We start from the raw sequence: 18,396 nt of genomic DNA, 5'->3' as shown, positions 1-18,396 counted from the left end.
AGAGAAAGCTGTGGCTGCCCCTGGATCCCTGGGAGTGTCCAAGGCCAGGTTGGATGTGGCTTGGATCAATTTGGTCTAATGGAAGATGTCCCTGCCCATGGCAGGGCAGTTGGAGCAATACAATCCTCAATGTCCCTTCCAACCCATGTGATTCTGTGAGGGGTTTTTTTGCATGTTCATTAGAGGTTATTTAAGCTTTTTTTTTTTTTGTTTTTTTTTTTTTTTGTTTTTTTGTTTTTTTGGCCAAAGGTCTGTTGCTTTAAGTGGTGGTGAAATGAATGCTGGGGAGGAACAGCAGGAATTTTCAGTTCTGCATCTCTGTTTGTTTTTTTTTTTTTTTTAGGGAGGTGGATTTTATGATAGGTTTTGTTAAAGCATTTTGAAATCGTCCAGGATAAAAAGTCATCTTACAGATCACTAAATCCTGAGATCAGGGTCAGGGTCTCACAGGAGCTTCTAGGCCTTCCTCAGGTTTTTATCAGCAATCCCACCATCATGTCATCTCATCCCTTCAGAGGAAGCTGAGACAGCAAAGGCTGTGACACACCCTGTCCTGAGCTGAAAAGAAAGACCCCCCCACAAAACAGCCAGCAACCCATGTTGGATGCAGAGCCTAATCAGGGATGTAGGACTGGCATGATCAGTGGAAAATGTATCCCCTGAATGAGCAGGGCTAAATTTGTCACCCTTCCACGGGCCTGCCCTCCGTGCACAGCTGGCTCGCTCCCCCTCGCTCACACCCTGCCTGGCTTTGCCTGCAGCTGCTGCTGGGGCTCCAGCCTGTGCCTTCAGCTCTGCTTCTCCAGCTGGGTCTCTCTAGCCCCGGTTATCTTGTCATCTGGACATCAAATTCTAGGGAATTCAAAGTGCAGGGGGTCTGCCTTGAGTTTCATTGGCCCACGTGCAGTCTCTGAAACTGCATTTTAGCAAGGCGAGGTCTCTCTGTGATGAATTTTCCTGGAGTGAAAAGCAAAGCACCCCTGTACCTCCAGAGCTTTGCCTCACTAATTCATCTGGAAAGTCCTTAGGCTTTTTCCAGGCACTTATCCAATCTTTTTTTGGCTGGCTTCTTCTACCTCAATACAAGTTTTGCTGCATTTTTGTTTGCAGTAGCCTGCATTTTTAATAGCTGTAGGGATGTCTCACAGGAGCCTTTGTTTGGTTATGAGGAAGCAGAGCAGTCAGAGTGCTTGAAGACTGCTCAGCTCTTCGTTTCTGCAGCAGGGACTGTGCTGGGGTCAGTCAGGATCTGTCATGAGCTTTTGACCCAGGTGACCTGAATTCTTCTTGTGGAAGGAGGGCAATGCCTTCAAGGAAGGTCTCCAGTCCTGCAGAGCATCCACCTGGATTCCCAACCACACATTGCCAAGGGAAACACCGTGAGACAGGGCAGGACTTTTAGGATTGTCCTTCTTAGACCGTGTGCTGTGTGGAGCTGGCACTGCTCAGGGTCATTGTCACTCCATTTGGTCAGTCTCCAAAAGGAAAGGGGCACCTGGGAGGTTCCCCAGGGTGTGATGCCCACATAATATATTTGTAATCTTCCCACCTTTTTCTCCACTCCTAGGATAACTGGGGGAATCCTGGGGCTGGGAGAGCATTTTAGCTCTTTTTGCTTATACATCTATGGCTCTCAGGAAAATGACCAGAGTGGGACGCCTGAGGGTAATGTCTGCACCTTTGGGGTCTGTGTGTGTGATTAACTCCTCAGAAAGTGTGAACAGGGACAGTTTATCTCAGAGTTGTTCCTCTGTCCCTGCTAAGTCCTCACTTCCCTTTCCAGAGAGATGTTTAAAGCCGATTCCCAGGTATTAGTGAACAGTGGGAAGTGGTGAGCTGGACAGGTTAAATGCAGCTGAAAAATCACAGTCCATCACCAGCCTGATTCAGGAGAAGTGCCTGCTTTTACTTCAGCTTTTCAGCAAGGATGTGGTCCCTGAAGAGCTGCTTCCCGGGAACCCTCCCTTTAACAATCAGCTAATTAATGGCCTTGTTATCTGTCAGCTTTCTCCTGTGTGCTGCAACAGCTTCTGGGGAGGGATGCAGCCAAAGAATGACAACGTTTTCCATCCTCCTCACCCCCACCCCGTGCTGGGCTTCCTGCCATCCCCAATTAAGCTCCAGTGCCTTGCCTTGCAGTTATCATGGAAAGCAGGACCAAAGGGCCACCGAGAGTCACCGTTCCCTCCCTGCCTCTATTGCACTGGCAGATGTCTGGCCTGGGAACAGCACAGCCCTATCTCCATCAGGGCTTTTTACTGGACAGGGATTAAGTCACAGCAGTTTTTAAGCCAAGTGAGCAAAAGACAATGCTGGGCATCGTCACCGGCGCTGACAGGAAGGAGTGTGGATGGGGATGTGCTTTCCTGACCTCCTTCAGTGTGGAGAAACTTCTTTATTTAGCTTTGTTCTTCCTAAGAAACTGCCTTTTCCTGTGGTGGAGGAGCACGTAGGTAGTAAATAAACACGTGGAGGAGGAAGCCTGTAGGTAACAGAGGGGACATCCCTGCTGGAATCCACGTTCCCTGCACAGACCCTGGTTGTGGCATGCCCCAAAGCTGTTCAGAGAGAAGACAGAAGATGGAAGCTGAAGTGAAACTGTTTTAGGACTGTGGACATTCAGTTAACTCATTTTAATTTCTTACCTTCAACCCCTTCTGTCTTGCAGACCCAGGGAGCTGGGGTTGTTCAGCATGGAGGAGAGAAGGCTCCAGGGAGACCTTCCAGCATCTTCCAGAGCCTAAAGGGGCTCCAAGAGAGCTGGAGAGGGGCTTTTGACAAGGGATGGAGGGACAGGAGAAGGGGAATGGCTTCTCTCTGAGAGAGGGCAGGGTTAGATGGGATGTTGGGGAAGAATTGTTCCCTGTGAGGGTGGTGAGGCCCTGGAATGGATTTCCCAGGGAAGCTGTGGTTGTCCCTGGATCCCTGGAAGTGTCCAAGGCCAGGTTGGATGGGGCTTGGAGCAACCTGGGCTAGTGGAAGGTGTCCACCCCATGCCAGGGGGTGGCACTGGATGGGCTTTAAGGTCCCTTCCAACCCAAACCATTCCATGATTCTGTGAATTCCCTGGAGAATTGTGTATAAGCCTTCAGAATGAGGGAAGGAAAACTGCATAGAAGAGAATCTCTGTCTTTTACTTCTGTTTTTTCAGAGAGGCTTCTAGGGCCACTTGTTCTGTCCCAGCTCAGGGGAACTTTAGAGTGAGACATGTTTAGGTCATCCTGCTGGGATGTGAGATTGCCAGTGGTAAGAGATGGGAGTTGATGCAGTCTGTCCTTTGGTTTTGCTCTCTGTTGTACCAGGTGTGTGATAATAGAAAAGCAAAGGCTGTCTGGACTGTCTGTGGTGTAGCTCTCCTTGCTGGGCATGGAGCTCTGGTTTGGATGCAGGGAGATTTTGAAGGGTTAACTAGAAAATCAGCAGAATCTTTTGGGTCATTTTTGTTGTTACCTTTCCCCAGGATCTTTGAGGGAAAGCCCATTTCTACTCTCTCAGGAACCCTGCTGCTGAAATGATTGGAGGAGTATGGGTTTTCAGATACTACGGTTGCCTGTTCCCAGTGACTCCAGGGATGGTCCCATAGGAATGACAATGCTTTCCCCATCTAGGGAGGGAAAGCCTGGATAATTCCAACTCCAGACTGCACAATTTTGCTCCTGCTTCATTGGAAATCTACCTTAAATGAGGTGTCCTAGTGAAGCTTTTCCATAGCTTCTTACACAGGATGTGTTTGCTGCTCATATTCATTAAAACATACATTTTAAGCATCTTTTTCATTCATTTATTCTGACCATATATCTCTCAATGTAGGACCTGCTATTTCTCCTTTTGCTTCTTGCCTACAACAGCTTTGCCTCCTGTTCTTCCTCAGATGGTTCAGCACCCCCAAGAATCAGAATATCCTGAGTTGGAAGTGACTTAGGAGGATCATCAAGTTCAGCCCCTGGGCCTGCACAGGGAAACCCCCAAAATCACACCTTGTGTCCGAGGGTGTTGTCCAAACGCTTTTTGAACTTGAAAAGCAAGCAAATAACAGGAGAAATAAGAAATCCTGATGGGATTAAATTTACCTGCTGTCTGATCAATGGGATGGCACCTCCAGGAAAGGCTTTCCTTGATGGTTACAGCACAGAGGACTTGTGCTTTCCTGCTCTGCTCCCTGTGGGGCAGTGAAAATATAATGGTTAACAAAAACGTAGTCAAGCTCACTTCTCCTGTGGGCCAAGTGGTGGCTGGGTTTTAGCAGGGCTTTGCTTGTCCTGTGAGTTTGTTATCTGCTTACAGAGCTCAATCAGCTTATGAAAGCCGAGCTGATTGTGCTGACGCAAGGTCTGTGCAGCCCGGACCTGCTGCAAGTGCTTGTGGCCTCAGAAATCCAGGGACCTGAGAACCAGGGGATGCTGGAACTGCCAAAGTTTCCTTTGCTGGAAGCCTTTGTTTCATACAGGACGTTGGGCCCCACCTTTCTTGTCTGAGAATCTCCTTGGAATGGCCGTGTCCCAGGAAGTATCTGCAATTCTCTTCTGTCTTTACCAGTCCCACTCATTTTCCTTGTGATTGTTTCTTCTCTGTTTTTATTGTTTATTTCACCCCCTTTTTTTTTATCCTTTCATTTATTTTCTTCAATTTCCTCCTCATCCCTTACTTGTCAACTCACCTTCCTCCATTTGCTCACAGACCTCCTCTCTCTCACTCCTACCACTGCAACGTGTTTATCCTCCTCGCTTTCCTCTTCTTGCCTCTATTTTGCCTCCTCAAATTCACTTTATTCCTAAAACCCAAGATAAAATCAAGCTCCTGGGGAGAATTGGAATGAGAAGAACATAAACCATGGTGGATTAGCCCTATCAGCAGGGAATGGAAAGCTCCAGGAGCTTTTTGAAGGCAAGGCTGCCACAGTTTTTTTACCAGCTTTGTACCAGATATTTACTGTAGACTTCATCTTCTTGACATATCCAAATCATCTGTCTCCAAAAAATGATCATAAAGTGTAATCAAAGCATCTTTGACAGGAAAAACTCCCCAAGCAGGGATATCCCCTGTGCTTGTAAGAGTATTGTTCACCCTGTGGCATGATGTGAATGAGAAGGGGACACATTCTGGACAAACAAGTCATTAATGGGATGTGCTACATTTCTGAGAGGCATCTTTTGAAAGCTTTCCTGTGTTAAAAGATTCCTCTTGAATCTTTTGGTTTTTTGAATCTTGAGGTTTTTTTTTGTTTTTTTTTTTTTTTGGTGTTTTTTCCATAGAAAGGAAGAGCCATGATGCAATTGCAGGCTCTTCTGACAATATTGTAGATAGAAATACAAGTTTTTTCCAGGCAGCCACAGGCAGGGAGATGAGATGGATGATGTTTCCTTGCCTTTACATAGCTTGTATGGAAAAGTGGGGTTAAAAATATCTTCAAAGGGGGAAGGAGTATCTTCAAAGGAGAACAATTTGTTACAAGGGATTTTTACTCTGGCTCCTGGTGAGAGGCTCTAGGGATGTCACTGTTTTCCATGGGTTTCTACCTGTCCTGTGCTCAAGTAAAATGTGTGTGCATACAGAATTCCTCTGCTGTTTGTCCCTTCCTGATTTCATGGGATGTTGGAATCCAAAATGCAGGGAATTCTCAGAACTTTAGGCCTGTAAGCCAAAGATTAGAATTAAACACAGGATTTGATCTGAGACCTTGGAAAAGGCTTCCAAACTTAAGTACTTGAAGCGAGAATATGGATTTATAGTTCAAAGCAGAAACACGTTAAGCTAAAAAGAAGAAAGTTTAGAGTTTTAGAATTTAAGATATAGAAAAAATAAAAGTAGTTATAAAGGTAAACAAGAAGTTTAGAATACAATACTGTAGGTTTATGTATCATAACGTAATTAACTAAGAAAGCTTACACTGTAGCATAAGTCCATAAAACAAAATATTTAAGGATTGAGTAAAAAACATAAATATCCTTATTAACAGTGTTTTATTAATCAATAAATCCTTAAAAGGTCTTATAACTAGAGGTCTTGTGACCTTCTAAACCATGCAGTAAAGATGTGAGCCAAGCTCACCCTTCCTCTTGATGTAGAAGATAAGAAAAATAAATCACATAATCTAAAAACTCAAAAATCTCATCTCTAACTCATTCAAAATTCCTTTAAAAATCCCCATAAATGGGACAACAGAAAAACAGCTGTGAAACTGAATTCACCCACTCTGTTGGATTCCTTCTAAATAATGGAGAGGGTGGAAGGGCTGCTATCAAACCTGGGACACGGAGGTGGGAGAAGAGCCGGTGCTTTTTATCCGATGTGAGGAAGGACGTGGGTTCTGCTGGGAGGAGGAGCTGATCCGAATGCTCTGGGTTGGGACAGGTGAAGGATCATCCTGCTGGGGATCCCATCCTCGTGTCCTGTCTCTGGCAGGTCTATAACCTGACTCAGGAGTTCTTCCAACGAGGTAAACCAGTCAATGCCGAGAGCCAGAACAGCGTGGGCGTTTTCACACGGGACGTCGTGCGCAAACGCGTCAAGGCCGACCCGGATGACACGGAGGCCGTCAAGAGGCTGAAACTGGCCATGATCCAGCAGTACCTGAAGGTCGGTGTGCACATCATTGGGGTGTTTTGTTTTGGTTTAAACTAGGAGCAAACAAATCCTCAACCTCAGGCACCTGGCTGAGCCCTGCCCAGCCCTGGAAATTGCTTTCTGTGCTCTCTTGCAGTTTGTGTTTCTGTTGACAACTTTCCCTCCTGTTGCAGATCCAAAGATAGTGGATCTGCAAGGAATAATGCCTTTACCTTTTTTTTTTTCTTACCTTAAAACCCCAATTGTCTAATAGAAGAGGCTTTCCTAGGCCTTGTTAAATTTTCTGATGCGATTTAGATTTTTTTTGCCACCTAAAGCTACTCTATTTTCAGGTTCTTTTAGTAATGTCTTATCTTATGACTTACACCTGCACCCCCAGATCCTGCCTGAGTGTTTTTTACCTCTCAGAGACCAGAAGAAATGTAACTTTGATGCTAGTAATTTGCTGAAGAAATCCCCAGAAAGCATTTTGAAGGTAAAGCAATAAAAGCCAAGATAGACTGTATAAAACCAGCTTTTCACACAGCTTCCATAGTTCTTTTTATCTCCTTGGTGACTTGGCTAAATGAGTTCTCAGTGAGATGAAGCACTGCATCAAGCACTCCACGAGTAAAGTGTATCAGTCATTTTTATTTCAATTAGAATGACTTAAAAGCTTCTGAAATGAGGCAGGGGAGGCAAGCAGCACTTTGTCATGTGCTCACTTTTTTCAGGTGGGAAGCTAAACCAAAGAGGAATAAAGACCTAAAGAGTCTCACAGGAGATTTGAGATAAAGCTGAGGTTTGAACCCTGGTGTCCTCCTGAGCCTGATATCTCAGCATCCTCACCCAAAACCTTTTATCACAGGGTGTCTCCGCAGCTGCCACGTAAAACTCATTAGTTGTGTTACCCATATAGTAGCACCCATGCAGACAGGGTTAAGTTATTGGATGTAGCTCTGGGTTTCCTGGTGGTTTTTCCTGTGCTTGCTCCTGGTTGCCACATTCAGAGCTGTTTCTGCAAGTCTTGCAAATCCCTTCTCATGCAAATACCTGAGAACAACAAAGCTTCTCATACTTAAGACTATCAAATGACAGAGTGGGGATTAACCTGTCTTGGGTTAGAGTCTTGGTAGTTGCTTGTTTTTCCCCCCTGGCATTTTGCCTTCATGGTTGAAAGAATCAAACAGCCACCAGTGTTTAACTTCATAATGAGGAGAGGAATGTCCTGCTGGAGCATCCAGGCAGGATGAGGATCCTGCTGTGTGCCACGGGTTTTGTGTTGTGTGACCCTGGGGGAGGTCTGGGAAGTGTTTGGGGAGGGTGGAACTACAGCACAGTCCCCACTGGAATCAACAGGCAGTGACCAGGACAGGGCAGGCACCTGTTGGTCCCTGCAGGCACAGGAGCAGCCTGGGAGCTGCTGGTACAACCCTGACTCGTTCGCTTTGTCCCAGCACAGAGATTCCTGCCCTGCACCAGGGTGCTCCACAGGGAGACTGTCTAGGCTTGTCAGGCTTCCAAGCACAGTCATTAAAGTGGAAAGGTCTGGAAAATAGGTCAAAGGACGAGGTAAGGAATTGTAATATTCCTTAAAATGCTTAGAGAATTACAGTGTGTGAGTGATTGTGACTCCGGTGATGTGAAGATTTTAAGATCACTGTGTCCCGTGCATCAGGATTATCATTAGAAGCTTATCACAAGACAGGCCAAACATCCTGCCTTTGTTCCAGGGATTGTTGGGAGCTACAGCTATGCTTAATACTCCTACAGACATTAACCAACAGGTTAATGGATCTAAAGCTTTGGTAATCACATCAAACACACGTGGCTCACATCTTGGCATTTCCCTTTTCCGTCTCCTTCAGTTCCTCCTGTGCAGGGTCCTCTCACCTCTGGCACATTGTTAGCTGGCTGATTGCTTACTGTTTGACAGCACGCTGAAAGCTGCAGGCAGCAGAAAGAGCTGCCAGAAGTTTTTTGTGGCTCCTCGTGGGAACGTTTATTAGCGTTGGAATGAGCATCTGATTAACATAGCTCCAGGTTCTGCTGTAGGAGCACCAGGCAGCAGGTCCCTGGCCACTGCAGAGGGTTTTAAAGGATAGAGAACAGAACTTTAACCCAGAATTGTGCAGAAGCAAAGACATAATGGAATTATAGGTTCACAGAATGGTTTGGGTTGGAAGGGACCTGAAGGACCATCCAGTTCCATCTCCTGCCATGGGCAGGGCACCTTCCACTAGCTCAGGTTGCTCCAAGTCCCATCTAAACAGGCTTTGAAAACACTTCCAGGGCTGTGGCAGCCACAGTTTCTCTGGGCAAGCTGTGCAGGGCCTTACCACCCTCACAAGGAAGAATTTATTCCTCATATCTAATTTAATTCGACCATCAGTTTAAAGCCATAATTTCCTGTCACTCCATGGCCTTGTCCAAAGTCCCTCTCCAGCTCTTTCGTAGCACCTTTTGGTACTGAAAGGTGTCAGGAGGTCTTGCCAGAGATTTCTCTTCTCCAGGCTGAACAGCCCCAGCTCTCAATTTGTCTTCAGATCAGAGGGGCTCCGGCCCTCTGGTCTCTGAACTCTGGACGATGGAACTCCAACTCTTTACCATGACAAAATGGTTTCTCTGGTTGCAAGAAAGGCTGAGGATTGATTTTTGTCAGATCCTATGGCCAAGCACTTCTTTACTAGCAAAACTAATCTGGTTTCAGAGTGGAATTCACCACTCTCATCTCATGCAGCTCCTCTGTGCCCTCGCAGAGCTGTGCTGCGGCTAAAGGAGTTGCTCTGTGGCAACGTTGCTTTTGTGTTGCTTTTCCTTAGGTAGAGAGTTGTGAGAGCAGCTCCCACAGCATGGATGAAGTCTCGCTGAGTGAATTTGGGGAATGGACCGAAATCCCCGGGGCTCATCACGTCATTCCTTGTGGTTTCATTAAAATCGTGGAGATTCTGGCCCGCTCCATTCCCAAGTCTGTCATTCAGCTCCGCAAGCCGGTCAAGTGCATCCACTGGAACCAGTCGGTCAGCAAGGAGATTGAGAGGGTGGCTGACCACAACAGTGACCTCCCCGAGGAGAACAAGGGCTCCAATGTCTTCGTAGAGTGCGAGGACTGTGAGTTCATCCCAGCTGACCACGTCATTGTGACTGTGTCCCTGGGAGTCTTGAAGAAGCGCCACGAGAGCCTGTTCCACCCCCGCCTGCCTGAGGAGAAGGTGATGGCCATTGAGAAACTGGGAATCAATACCACTGACAAGATCTTCCTGGAGTTTGAAGAGCCTTTCTGGAGCTCTGAGTGCAACAGCATCCAGTTTGTCTGGGAAGACGAGGCGGAGAGCGAGAGCTTGACTTATCCCGAGGAGCTGTGGTACAAGAAGATCTGCAGCTTTGATGTGCTGTACCCACCCGAGAGGTATGGCCACGTCCTCAGTGGCTGGATCTGTGGAGAAGAGGCTTTGATTATGGAGAAGTGTGATGATGAAACTGTGGCAGAAACCTGCACCGAAATGCTGCGTAAATTTACAGGTCAGCCGTGCTCTGGTGGGAGAGGGAGCGTGGGGCTGGGGAATCAAAAAACCATGAGGAAGGAAATGCTTTAAAGTCATTTTTAGTTCTTTGGCATTTTGTGTCCCTTTGAATGTGCGTGTGCTTCCAGTATAGCTCCTGCTTGGGTGTGCCTGGGAGCTATTTATACAGAGGGGCTGATAAACCGGCTCAGGAAGTGATGGGCAGAAGTGCTGGAGGATTCCACATCCTCTGCTTTATTGAATCACAAATAACTCTTCAGCAGCTGAAGCTGTCGGGCTCTGAGGGCTGATCTCAGCTGTGGAGAGCAGCACGGCCCCTTCAGAAATTGAACCTGTTTAAATCAGCTGAGGTGTGGTTGAATCACACCCATGATTTCCATTCAGCATCAGATTGATGGAAATAATCTCAAAGACCTAAATTTCAAAAAATTCATTGATCTTGAGAGTTTCCATTTTCTGGGTGCATCACTGAAACCTTCCTGGACTTCACAGATTTCATGTTCTGTGATCACACATCACTTTAAGGGCAGCAGTTGGACTGAGGCAAATCTTAGATGTATTACACTGAGAAAATCCAAATTAAATCACTTAAAGCAATAATACTTGGATGCTGGGCTTTAGTGTGTCCACAGTCACTTCTCTAGAGGTCACACACCTTCCCAGGAAAAGGGATTTTTTGTATCTGAGAGTCTTTGATATCCTCTGATTGGAGACACTGTGCAAGTGCAGGTGTAAGATAGTAACACTGAAAGAAATAGTGGTGGACTTAATAGCAGTTTTGAAATAAGGGTTTTGAATTTATACAGAATTACAAGCAGTTATAAGAGGAGCATCCTCCAAGATTAGATGTAGTTTATGCTATTTTATAGATGGCTTCTGTGATTAAATTATTTATATTTCCTGCTAGCTGGTGTTAGCCCAATCTCAGCCCTCAGTGGGTTTCCAACCCTACCTCCTATCCATGGAGCTCCAGCTAACTGGTGAAATTTGCCTTCACAAGTGCAGCACCTGTCCTTACTGACCATTTGCTACCCACAACATGGAGATCCAGAGTCACAGAACCAGAGAATATCCTGAGCTGGAAGGGGCCCATCAGGATCATCATGCCCTGCTGCTCGCCCTGCTCAGGACACTCCAACAATCCCTTTCTGCCTCAGAGCATTGTCCAAATGCTTCTTGAGCTCAGTCAGGCTTGGTGCTCTGACCATTCCTTGGGGAGCCTGTTCCAGCACCTCTGGGTGAAGAACCTTTTTCCTGAAAGGGCCCTGGAATCTGAGGACTTCCTGCATAACTGACTACAGCCAAAAGAGGTTTTACCACTCTCTGCAGGAGCTGTAGGGTAGAGACTCTGGATTGAAAAGCTCTGATTCAGTGTCCAAGCCTGCGTCCTTGTTTCAGCTGTGCCTCCTGAGCTGTTGGTGTTCAGGGGTGTTGGGTGTCCCCATATCCTGTGTTACACCAGTCCCCATGTGCCATCTTTTCCCTGACCCCAGCAGGGAACTGCTGCTCTACACAAGCTAAGCAGGAGGCTCTTCTCTCACAGGCCAAGTTGTGGCAGTGCTGAATGTACAAACAACCTTGTTTGTTGCAGCTTTTCTTGCTTAAGGCCTATTAAAAAAAAAAAAAAATCCAAAACCCACTTCAGTTCATCAGTGGGAATTTGGCTCTTTGGGTCTGTTGTAGTTTGGCACGTGGGAGTTTGCTCTCCCTCTTCCTTCTTGGGCTTTTTCACAGTTACTGTTTATGTGTGTTGGATGTTCCTCTCCTCCCAGCATGGAAATATGTGGCTCTGGGCCCTGGGTCTGTGCTGCAGTTGCTGTTCCAGCTGATGTTGCACCTGGTCACTGTCCATCAGGCTCTTCCCCACAGCTAATCCCAGGTTATCTCTCCTTGGAGAATTCCAGACTGGATTTACCAGGGCCTTGCCCTGTAGTGAACATTTTGTGCATCAGCTGAGAAGTGGCCTTGCAGCTGCTCAAAACTGTGAGAGGAAAACCTGTTCTTGGAGCACCCATTACCCAACATGACCTGTTCCACTTTCTGCCCCCAATCTGCTTGTTGGTAGAAAACCTTTTCACAGCTCTTGCAGGATTCCCTGGCTAAGGGAGCTGGGTTTATCCTGTTTTCCTTGCTCCTGTTTTCCCTAGAGGTTCCCAGAAGGAGCAATGGCTGATCTGGGCCAGGTGCCAGGCTGGCTGAAATAACAGAAGTGTGCTCAGCTCTCTGTGCACCTCCCTTCTTCCCTGCTGATCTATTCCAGGGGGAGTGTGAGAGGGGATTAGACCATGATACACCTACAGCCACTTCTGAGCACGGCTGCACTCCTCTGGTCCAATAAGCACCACCAAACCCAGCTTTGGAAGCCTTTCCCACCACTCAAGGTGACACAGGTCAGCTAACCAAGTTAGGAAACTAGTCCTGCCAGGATCCTGACCTCCATGGAAAGCCTGGATCTTCCATAAGGCTGCTCAGATCTTCCACACCTCACCTAGTGTTCTGTGACATCTTCTGAAGCAGCTTTTCTCTACTGAGTGTAGAGGGAGCTTTATATTCAGTAATGAAGCAGATATTTTGAGCCTTTTAATGTTCGCTTTGGCTTTTGTGGCTTTTGTGTTCTGGGTATGAAATGCCCCATGCTCTTATTCTTCTGAGAAAGAATTCGTGCATTTCCAGGTAGGTTCCCATCTTTCACTGTGTTTTCCCAGTCTGTTGCTCATGGTGGCCTTTCCTTTAGCTTCAGAGTATGTTATACCAGTTTTAAGTTAAATCCATTCTTTTAGGCTCACACTGAGAATCTCTCCGAGAATTGACCTTGAATTTTCCTCTCAGGTCGGCGTTGGGGATTATCTGGCTTTGCTGTGAAAAGCTCTGAGGATTGTTCTAACCTAAGAGCCATCAGCAATTACTGCTTTTCACAACTGGATGGTGAAAAGCAGTGTCCTCCAAATCTGATTAAATGGAATACCTCCGAGCAATTAGGAGCCTTGCTCTGCCTTCTTTGTTGGATAAGCTCCCAGAGTAGGAAGCCAGAGGCTCCCTGCTGAAGGGATCACTGGAGCCTGGCAGGCTGCAGCTGGAGATGCCCTGAGTTTTTCTCCCTGTCCTCCAGCTATTTCTCTGGAGGGGAACAGATCTGTTTTAGGTTCTGCATCACATCTCCCCGTCCCATGTGGGTGTCTGGGGTAGCCACTCTGGTGGTTGTAGTCACTGGTGTGGGGGCAGTACTACAGATCTCCCTTGGTGGAATCTTACATCCTGCTCTCAGGTAGGCAAATAAATTTGGGTGCCTAAATTTAGATTGGTGAGTTGATTTTATGGTAATTCAGTCAGCCCCATAACCAATAAACCTCTGTATCCACACCCCCCAGGAGCTGAAGAAAAATGGGATTGTGTGAGGCACAGGGAGTTGTCTTCCATAGCTTCTAAAGTGGAAATCTGTGGCATGAAGATACATGCCTTCCTGTTTTAGTGAAGGCAAACATCCTTTCTTTAGCCATTTAATCTCTCTTTAGATGGTGGAAACTGAGAAGTTTCCACATCTGTGTTGTTACTTTTGTCTGTAGACAAAGGCTGTTCACCCTGTTTAAAAGCAGAATGAGAAAGTCCACTGAAGTATGTTCCTTGAAGGACTCTGGCTCTCAGTCTTTGTAGTTTCTGTCTTCAAGCAACAGCTCAGAATCAGAGCCTGTGCTATGTGCTCCTGTCTGACCTTCAACCAAAACCCCCCTCTGAGTCTCCTGATTTTCCTCTTGCAAACAGCTGCTTGCATTAAAAGGTGCAGAATTGCAAAGTGCAGGGGCACAGTTGCTGCACAGTGGCACTTGGGTCTTGCTAATGTGGCCTGGTGTGCTGGAGACTCTGGAAGGAGCTCATGGGAATGGATGTGGATATGGAAACATGCACCAGCTATGGAAGAGGCTCCACCAGGCCACTGCAGAGACTCCTTTTATTTAAAAACCCCTCGTGTGCTGTTTTTGTGCAGTGCAGTGGGATGGGTGGCTCCCTTGGCCCTGCTGGGGAGTGTGCTCTGACAGCTTCCATGGTTGTGTTCTCCTGGGCTTTCCCACAGCCCTCAAAAACAAAACACGATAACTTATTTCCCTGTCACATCTGAGAGCTCCCAGTTCTCAGACTCCCTTGGGCTTTCCACTTCCAGGCATTTCTGCTTTGAAGAGTCTTGCAGGAACATGTTTTAGAGGCCTTTGTTATGCAAAACTGTTACTCCTGAAACAACATTGCTTAGTAGGATGTGTTTTGTTTGTGGGATATATTTATTTGCTAGTCTGTGCCATATTTTGATCTGGGGCCTGGTTTTAAAGTGTTTACAGAGTACTCTGGGCAGGCCATGCTCTGCTTTGTTCCAGCCCCTTATTCCATAGCTCTGGCTGACAGGATACTCCTGAAAGCAGAAGCTGAACCAGGACCTGCTCCTGATTTTAAGGAATTGAAGGCACAGCTAAATAATAGTTTATGAAAGCTAAATAATGCAGTGCCTAACCAGTGTTTACATTTGGGTGTCTCCCTCAACTGGGATGAAGAAAGTGGGGGAATTTGGGTTGTCTCATGGCAGGCTGAACATCTTGAGTTGTCGCAGAGTCAGGGTCTGAAGCAGGCATAATATGTGAACATCTCAAAACTCCTCCTTTTTGTGCTGACAATCTTCTGGAATCACAGAATTGCTAAAGTTGGAAAAACTCTTTAAGATTGTCGATCCCAACCATTCCCCCAGCACTGCCAAGGCCACCACTGACACATGTCCCCAGGTGCCACATCCACACGGCTTTTAAATCCCTTCAGGGGTGGTGACTCCATCACTGTCCTGGGCAGCTCTGCCAGGGCTGGACAACCCTTTCCATGAAGAATGGTTTGGGTTGGAAGGGACCTTTATGATCATCCAGTTCCAGTCCCCTTGCTGTGGAAGATTTAGACTCAACCCAAGCAGCTGAACTTTGCCTGGATATATGATGTTGCCTCCTGCAGAGGGAATTTCTCCTCTTTGGAATTCTCCATGTCCCCCTGTTCCTCTCCTGCCATGCCAGATACGATCACAGGACTCCAACAAAAGCAGTGACACTGAGATGGTCCAAAACCAGCCTAGCAAGAGGATCTCCAGAGTGTCGCTCTCCCTGCTTGTACCTGAGGCTCTTGTGCCACCAGCTGGTGGGCTGCAGTCCTGGATCTCATGTTCTCCAAAGTCTTTGGGATGGGGATAGTGGCTGATGACCCTGTTGTGGGTGCATTCTTCACCTCTAGGTCCTACATCCTCTTAGCAGTGGAAATCCTACGGCTATCTAGCAATCCTACTTCCAGCCTCAAAAGCCTCCTTTCCGTGCCTTGTGCATTAAATAAATACAGTCTCCTGGATTTTAGCTTGATTCGGAGGGCAACTGTATGGGAAGCTGTTGGAACGAGTTAATATAGGTTTTGAGAACTTTCTGACAGGTTTTTCAATGCCCCCACATAATTAAGATTTGCCTTCTTTCCTCTTTGGAGTCACATCTCTCTCACAAGGCTACCTAAACATCCAGTTTACACTGGGCACTCAAATACCTAAATTTTGGTGAGATCAATCACATACTTGATTACCACCAGGCCCCCACTGCAAATGTGACCAGAAGATGCTTTGTATTTCCAAACCAGACTGTGTCCAAGGTTCCCTGAAGCTCACCAGTGTTTTAGGAACCTAAACACGTTAATAATGATCCTTTCCAAAACAAATCACAGAATCATTTAAGTAGGAAAAGACCTCCAAGGTCATGGAGTCCAACCTGTGACCAATTCCGCACCTTATCAAGCAGGCCACGGCACTTAGTGCCTCATCCAGTTGTTCCTTGGACAGCTCCAGGTGTTGTTCCTTGGACACCACCCAGGTGGGACTCCCCCACCTCCCTGGAAAATGGAATAGCTGAGATGAAAAGGGAAGCAATTTCTGTTATATAAAGAGTTAAACTCAATAATGAAAGAGAGATCTGGTTTGGGGGCTCTGCTAGGATGGATGCTGAATAAATAAGATGGAATCCCTGCCACCCACACCTTGCTCAGGCACTGCCCTCTTCCCTTTTGGACATGGTCTGACTTTTTGCCTTCTGCTTTCCACCCAGGGAATCCAAACATTCCGAAACCTCGCCGGATCCTGCGGTCCTCCTGGGGCAGCAATCCCTACTTCCGTGGATCCTACTCCTACACCCAGGTTGGGTCCAGTGGGGCCGACGTCGAGAAACTGGCGAAACCACTGCCTTACGCTGAGAGCTCCAAAACTCCTGTGAGTATGGCCCAGATGGGGCCTGGGGCAGCAAAACTGACAGGACACTGGGCAGCAGGTTTTTGGGGAGAGAGGTTGAAAGAGAAAATCCTTGCTTAGGCCTTCAGTAGGGTGTTTCCCCCTGTTTTTTTTTTTTTTTTTTTTTGGTACAAATGATGCCTCTATGGACAAATATGATGTGTGTAAGATTTTACCTCTTTAACGTTTGGAATGCCAGTGTCTCAGGGATTCCCTCATCTCTCCCTGAATTTATCAAGAGCTGCTCATGTGTGTGTGTTCGTTTAATGACCATCAGCCCTGTTGTCCAGTTCAGAATCCCTCAGGAAAGCACGTGCTAATTTGTTTTAAAGATTATTATTATTATCACCCTGCTAATGTCTAGGTCTGAATGTGTCAGGGGTGCATATTAGGAAATCTTTCTGTGCTGGCAGTGCATGCTGAGGGAGGCCCAGTCCTTGGCAGGGGATGATGAATTTTATCCCCAGGCACTGAATTTCTGAATTTAGCAAGGAAAGCTGGAGCACACATGGAGGTGGTTACAGAGCTCAGGAGCACATTAAGCCAAACTCACCCCATCACTCAGGGTTATGTGTCCAAATCCAAAGGCTGATGAAAATGCAGCCTTCAAGCAGCTGCCCAGTCCATTTCCTCCACCACAGCCTGGCTCTGAAATAATTTTATTCAGTGCAGAAATCTACTTAGGAAAACCTAGCAGGAGTTTTAGGAATCTCTCTGGGTAGTTCCCAGGGAAATCCTCCCAAAAATTCCTGCCTCAAATCCAAGTTGCAGTTCTAGCAAGCACCTCACTATTGGTGTAAGAGGTAAAATGCTGTGTCTCACCCTCTGGGTTTTGAGACATGGCTGTTACTCTTCTGAAGTTGCTGTCCAGAAGAAGAATTCCCTTAATGCCTAAAGGCTGAAATGTAATTTAGGGGAGCAAAGGGAGGAGATGCAGGTTTGTTCAGGTTTTTGGAACTGGCATCTTGTGGTGCATCTCGTGGGGCTTTTGAGAACCAGCACTCCAAAACAGATGAAAACCCCTGGATCCCTGGAAGTGCCCCAGGAGAGGCTTGGAGCAACCTGGGCTAGAGGAAATGTCCCTGCCCGTGGCAGGGATGATCTTTCAGGTCCCTTCCAACCCAAACCGTCCTGTGTGGGTGGGCACAGAAAGTTTGTCTCCTTTTAGCCTCCCACCTGCTCCCTGTAAGCTGTGCTGATCTGTGCCCCTTGTGCTGTGCCCTGCAGCCCATGCAGGTGATGTTTTCGGGGGAGGCCACTCACAGGAAGTATTACTCCACCACCCACGGTGCTGTGCTCTCGGGGCAGAGGGAGGCTGCTCGGCTCATCGAGATGTACCAGGACCTGCTGCGGTGCCCGACCTGAGGGAGCCCTGCCTGGCCACCACCACCACCTCCCAAATCCTCCTGCAGGTGTGTGGAGGGGTTCTGTTTTATTTCAGTTCGCAGTAGAACAGCCTTTTATCTTTTCTATTAAAAAAATTAAAAAAAAAAAATAAAAAGCCCTAATTGTTAAAAATGTTAGTCATCAATAGCTTCATTTCCACGTGCTGTATTGTTAACAGGGAAGGGTGCTCCTTTTGGTCTGGTAAACTGTTTCTCTGTCATTTTAATTCTAATTTCACTTTTGGTGCCTATCATGTTCGTTTTGTTTCTTTTTTCTTTCTGTATTGTAAGTGCCTTCTATACTAAAATAAATGTTGTAATAAAAAGACTGGGTGCTGTGGTACTTCCTGGACACTTCAGTTGGTAACTTCCAACTCTTTTATTCCATATTACAAAACCAGGATTTTTTCTCATCTTATAAAATTTGGAGTAGGAGGAAAACAGGTTGAAAATAGGTCAGAAACACATTACACAAATGGTGTTTGTATGGAGATTTCCTCTGCCAGCAATACAATCCTGACCAAAAAGGGTCTGGTTAGGGCAGAGCTGACAGCACTGTGGTCACTGTGGTCACTGCCCCGAGGCTGCCAGAGCTCATGGAGTGTTTGGACAATGCTCTCAGTACAGGGTGGGATTCTTGGGATGCCCTGTGCAGGATCAGGAG

The 18,396-nt window shown here is 46.8% G+C and overlaps 1 protein-coding gene across 2 annotated transcripts in view; it reads left to right on the top strand.

Moving 5' to 3' along the window:
• The window catches only part of SMOX (spermine oxidase), a 50,464-nt gene extending 32,404 nt beyond the window's left edge, over positions 1-18,060 (top strand). For both annotated transcript variants that reach the window (XM_053976825.1, XM_053976826.1), the window contains exons 4-7: positions 6,403-6,576; positions 9,366-10,065; positions 16,169-16,329; positions 17,575-18,060. In XM_053976825.1, coding sequence (XP_053832800.1) covers positions 6,403-6,576; positions 9,366-10,065; positions 16,169-16,329; positions 17,575-17,712 — 1,173 coding nt within the window. In that variant the 3' untranslated portion in view covers positions 17,713-18,060. The remainder of the gene's footprint in view (positions 1-6,402; positions 6,577-9,365; positions 10,066-16,168; positions 16,330-17,574) is intronic.
• Positions 18,061-18,396: the final 336 nt, after the last annotated feature.

The sequence above is a fragment of the Vidua macroura genome, chromosome 4, assembly GCF_024509145.1.
Source record: "Vidua macroura isolate BioBank_ID:100142 chromosome 4, ASM2450914v1, whole genome shotgun sequence".
In the NCBI taxonomy this organism is placed as follows: domain Eukaryota; kingdom Metazoa; phylum Chordata; class Aves; order Passeriformes; family Viduidae; genus Vidua; species Vidua macroura.
This window is presented reverse-complemented; position numbering and strand designations above follow the sequence as displayed.